The sequence below is a fragment of the Triticum aestivum genome, chromosome 5A (genome assembly GCF_018294505.1).
Source record: "Triticum aestivum cultivar Chinese Spring chromosome 5A, IWGSC CS RefSeq v2.1, whole genome shotgun sequence".
Lineage (NCBI taxonomy): Eukaryota > Viridiplantae > Streptophyta > Magnoliopsida > Poales > Poaceae > Triticum > Triticum aestivum.
The window spans coordinates 622,415,797-622,420,989 of NC_057806.1; the positions used below are offsets into that span (position 1 = coordinate 622,415,797).

The 5,193-nt window shown below is 47.4% G+C and overlaps 1 protein-coding gene across 1 annotated transcript; it reads right to left on the minus strand.

The window, feature by feature from the left end:
* Window positions 1–1,296: 1,296 nt before the first annotated feature.
* Window positions 1,297–3,808, minus strand: LOC123105403 (60S ribosomal protein L4-1). Its single transcript, XM_044527463.1, has 2 exons — window positions 2,641–3,808; window positions 1,297–1,671 (listed from the first exon to the last, which is right to left on the minus strand). Exons 1-2 carry the CDS (start codon window positions 3,739–3,741, stop codon window positions 1,558–1,560), a joined length of 1,215 nt encoding a protein of 404 aa, XP_044383398.1. The 5' UTR covers window positions 3,742–3,808; the 3' UTR covers window positions 1,297–1,557.
* Between the last annotated feature and the right edge of the window lie 1,385 nt (window positions 3,809–5,193).

Here is a 5,193-nt window from a genome sequence, read left to right on the forward strand (position 1 = left end):
TAATTTGATCTGGTGTATGGGATCTTCAACTACATTTTCTCAAATCTCTAATTACATAATCTTGGTTTTCTTCCTAATTTCAATTTCCTTAGCAGCTAGCAAATTTACTAATTTGCCGATTCCTGCCAATTGCATAGTCTTGACTCCAGCTATGCATATGCCACACATTATGCATAGTCCATGCATCCTGAATTTTGTAGTCTGACCCTATAATAATGGGATAAAACTGCAAATTCTTATTTTCAAGATTGAAGGTTTGAATCACCCTCACCCGACTATAGAAATTAGTCACTCTCCATTGAGGCTACGGAATTTATAGCTTTCTTTGTTTATGCCCCTGTGTCTATCTTATGATCTTGTGCAATTGTTGTGCAAATATTTTCTGGCTTGTATGCTTAGCTGAAATAATTGGTTGTAGTGTTTGCTAATTTTTTGTGTCTAGTAGTTCTGTAGTTTAACACTGCCTTTGCCGGTCCCAAGCCCGGATGAGAAAATGTGGAGGGAACTGCATCGTTTGCATTAGAACTTGCATGGTCCCAAGTCCGAATATTTGAAATTGATTAACAGTGAATGAGGTGAGTATAAGCTACGGTCCTTACCGGCCTAATCGTATAGTGTGGTAGCATATGATTCAAGCTTTGAAATGCATCCTTTCTATGGTCAGTGTTAGAACTGACTGTCTCGCTGATTCCTTTCTGAAGCTGTACTAGGTCGGTGTTTTTCTTACGGTCCCAACGTAAAGTGAGTGTATATAGATCTGCATGAAGGGCCTCGTGTACAACTACTATCCAGAAAGATGTAGTTCAGTTGTTCTGGGTAAGAGAATGCTATGGTAACCTGCAGTTTCCTGGACCTAGATGCAAGATGGTTCATCAGTTCACTGGTAATTTCTACTACTAGGGTGTTGTTGTAGACATGTCTTAGCATCTTGGATCATTAAAGTAGTGAGCTAAATGCTCTTATATCGTTATTTTCAACCTAAAAGCAACTACAGAACTAAACTTAGATCTATGCAGTGCCTGGGCGAGCTTGAACGAAAACGTTACCACAGAAACAGCAAGAAATTGAGTGGTGAACATGCGAAAAAGCGTAATTATTTTATGCATCTACTAGTAACAACATCAGGTTTTTAAGGGGGGAGAAAACACAACCTGCAAGTGACACATTATCACTTTACAAAATCAACAATGATAAAGCAGTGTCTCTTGAACGTCTATGCAGTAGACTAAAAACGTTGCAAAGAAATTCATAACAAGCCGTGCAAGAAAGAAACTGCGGGTATGCCAACCACAAAACTTCACAATGCCAAAAATTATTTCGCATTCATAATAGAGTATATATGAAAAACACGACTCAAAATCTGAACTAAGAACTCGACGACGATAAAGCATGCAATATAACATGTCTCGCAAAATGCGTCCATAGATAGAACACACAAGATAAACAGCTACCAAAACAGCAAGATGTCTCAGACTCCAGATAAACGATAACATGACACAAAATCATACTTTAGGGTCTCTTAAGGTAGGACGATAGACTGCTACTACAACTAGATGATCACTGGCTGACGCCGAGCCACTTGGAGAAGACGTCGAACTCAGTGTAGTCGCTGTCAGAGATCATGGTCTGGTACCAGGCCTTCCCAGCAGCCTTGATCTTAGATGCCTCCTCCTACAATAACAAGTGTTCCTCAATCAGTATGAGAATAACAAATACAAGATGCAGCATATGGAATTTAACCATCAGATATCAGACAACTTTTGAAAGGGCAACAGAAAAACAACAGTATCCCAAGCACCCAAACATGAAAAGAAATGCTTTTAATTCACCAGCAATAACTTTGATCACATACAATTTCCTACTCTTGGAGTTTCAAATGCAATCATGATTAATGTTAAAACAATACTGCCTCAGATTTTCAGTACAGCAAAACCAAGCAGTTCATGTCCTTCCAGGAAGATTCAGTGCTAAAGTAACAAGACAAGTAAAAAGGCAATCAAGCTTCAAGACAAACTGAGATAAATAGCATACAACAAGCAAAAAACAATCACATTGGATACTTAAAAATTCAGTATGGCAGGCCATCAAAGAAATTGCACATTGTATTCCTTTAGATAAAGAATGTATGCATCTTAGAGCAACACAACCATCCATACTGATGAATCAGGCTAACAAAGCAAATATACTAACAAATCAAGACAGGCGCCTTCATTATGGATACAGAAGTTTAGACATGCAACTACAAACTGAAGTACACAGAAACGCACTACAAGTCTATGTAAAGAAAACAAAATTAGTGTGCTTGCTCCATATAGAACAGTGCAAACGTACAACCACAAGGCGCTTTGAATAGCAAGCATCATAAAGTTGAATTATCTAGATAATATCAGGTTTTAGGCATTCAAGAATAGTTATCATCATAAACTGATCAGATCCTATTATTGAATCAGGCATTCCAGAATTGTTATCATCATAAACTAACTAATCATAACCTATTGATGAATCAGGCTACATACCACTACACAAAGACTTGCTCAAACCTTAGTACGAACATCCAACAATTACTTCAGAATTATAAGCTATATGTAATCATGTGTAATTAGATATGAAACAGATGGCAAAGGGAAGAGAGTAGCATACCGCGCTGAGCTTGGTCCTCTTGGAGTTGATCTTCTCCTTCCTGGCCTTAACACGGGCTGCCTCAGCAAGAACTGCCATCCTGCGGGCAGTTCCAAAATAGGGGTTCAGCTTGAGGACGGCAGCAGCGTTCTTCAGAGGGTTCTTCCTGGCCTCCCTGCGCTTGACCTCCTTGTTGATGGGCTTCACCACAGACTGGACCTCATCAGAGTTGATGAGGCGGCCAAGGTCAGCATTGGTCATCTTGGGCCTGGGGAGAACGAAGCCCTTCTTCTTGGAGGAAGACGCCTCAAAGGAGCCGTACACCTCGTCCAGCTTCTTGAAGGCAGACTCGGTCCAGATCACAAACCGGCCAAGGTGGCCACCAGGGGCAAGGTCGAGCAAGTTGAGGCGCTCGACGTTGGCAACATCCACACCAGGGAGGTTGCGGAAGGCCTTGACGATCTTGGAGCCCTCGGTGCCGTAGACGATGAGGGGGCCCTTGCGGTTGATGTACCTGCGGTTGCGCATCTTACCCTTGCCGGGGCGGATGCCGACGGACTGCTTGGCCTTCTCGGCGTCGGCGTAGGCGCCCAGCTGCTTGAGGACCTTGATGGCCTGGGCGGTCTTCTCGATGCCCTCGGCCGAGTCGGAGACGACGAGCGGGAACTCGGGGACGGACTCGATGCGGTGGCCGCGGGCGGTGACGATGGCCGGGACGGCGGTGGCGGCGAGGGCGGAGGCGACGGCGACGCGGCGGAGGCGGACGTTGACGCGGCGGTGCCACTTGCGCCAGATCCGGGTGGGCGCGAACATGCGCCCGCCACGGCACATGTTGCCGAAGGCTCCCTGGCCGGCGCGGTGGGTACCGCCACCGCCGACACGCGGGATACGCGAGACGGCGCGACCCGTGCCCCAGGACTCGGCCGAGGTCTGGTGACCGGCCTTGCGGGAGACGGCGTAGGGCTGGCGGCTGTTGCAGGAGACGAGCCTGTGGACGAAGGTGATGACGTCGGGGCGGATCGGCGCCTTCATGACGTGCGGCATCGGGACGCCGGCCGCGTCGGTTGCCATGTCCCCGTCCAGAGCCTTGACGGAGACGAGCGGGCGCGCGGTGGTGGCCATGGCGGCGGCGGCGGCGGGGAGGAGGAAAGGGTAGCGGCTTGGGCGGCGGCGGGGGGAGAGGCTGGAGAGGGCGAGGGGAGGTGGGAGTTTATATGGATGAGGGGTTAGGGTTTGGCTTGGGAGCTGGGCTCTCTGGGCTTTAGGTCACTGAATGGGCGAATGGATGGATGGAGCCGAGCTGGGCCGCAAGATGGTTCGTGAAGTGGAGTAAAAGATCTTTTTGTTTTGAGACATTGGAGTAAAAGGGATGTTTCATGGCCCTGAGCAAAAAAATTCCCTGGTCCATCTACGGCCGGATAGTTTTTCTCGGTGGAAAAGAAGTGATGATTTATATATGTCTCCAAAAAAAAGTGATGGTTTATTCACGTCCAAATCCAAAAAAAAAAAGTAATGCTATTTCAAGGGGGCTGCTAAGCGTCGGCCTACCCTAAAAAAAATACTAAGCGTCGGCCGCCTCGCAAGCCGTCAGATCTGCTCATCGTGATTTCCATCATTGCAACAAGACACTTGTTGCAACTGAAATTGGGACCTTATTGCAACCCTTTTTTTAGGTTGCACACATGACTTTTTGCAACAAGAATCTTGTTGCAATTGCAACAGGATGTTTGTTGAAAAAAAATACATCTCTGGCTCGTCGTGTCCGTTGTCAGCCTCGTCTTCTCCAACGACGATGTTGCTCAACCCAGGAATATGAGTTACTTGAGTATATTCAAATTTTAGGAAATCTTTTTCTAAATTTTTTGATATATTATATGTCTATATAATGTTTTTACTTTGTTTAGTTTCATTTCTTTTATGATGTGTTTAAAAAAGATAGATCCAGCCGGCCAGGCCAGCGCTAATCGCTCGGCCCAGCCAGACCTTCGGCCCACGGCCTGCCCCGCCGTGAGGTACTCTCGCCTCGGTCGCCCGCACCCATCCCCTCTCTCGCTCGCCTCCCCGCGCTCACTGACGCCCGACCCCACATCTTCTTCCTCCTCCCGTAAGCCACACGGAGCACCGCCGCCGCCGGAATCCCGATCCTCACGGGATCCTCTTCCCCGATTCACCCCTCCTCCAAGCACCCCTATATATACTCTCCCCCTCGACCCGTTCCCCTCCTTCCCCCGCACCAATAACCCCCGTCTACTCATCAACTTCTCGCCGGAGCCGAGCGTCGCCGCCGCGCCATTGCCTTTGCCCCGCTCGTCTCCAACCTCCTAGACCCCTCCCACCACCACCAAACACCCCGTTGTCTACTTCTGCACCGCCTGGTGCACTCGTCGGAGCTCGAGGACCACCGAAGCATACCCACAAGATCTTTTCTGATCTGCAGCAGTCCTCTTGATTGTCTCAAAAATCAGACTCATGATCTTGAATTTTTGAGGAACATCAAATATCTACAGCAAGTTGATTGAATGTCCTCTTATCATCTTGTGATCTCCAGATTTGGGTAACAGAGTATGCCTTAAG

Excerpts from the sequence above, each read along its gene's own strand:
- LOC123105403 (XM_044527463.1), bottom strand. The coding sequence starts at position 3,741 with ATGGCCACCACCGCGCGCCCGCTCGTCTCCGTCAAGGCTCTGGACGGG. Across the intron at positions 1,672-2,640 it reads AGAGGACCAAGCTCAGCGCG|GAGGAGGCATCTAAGATCAA; the intron begins GTATGCTACTCT and ends TTGTTATTGTAG.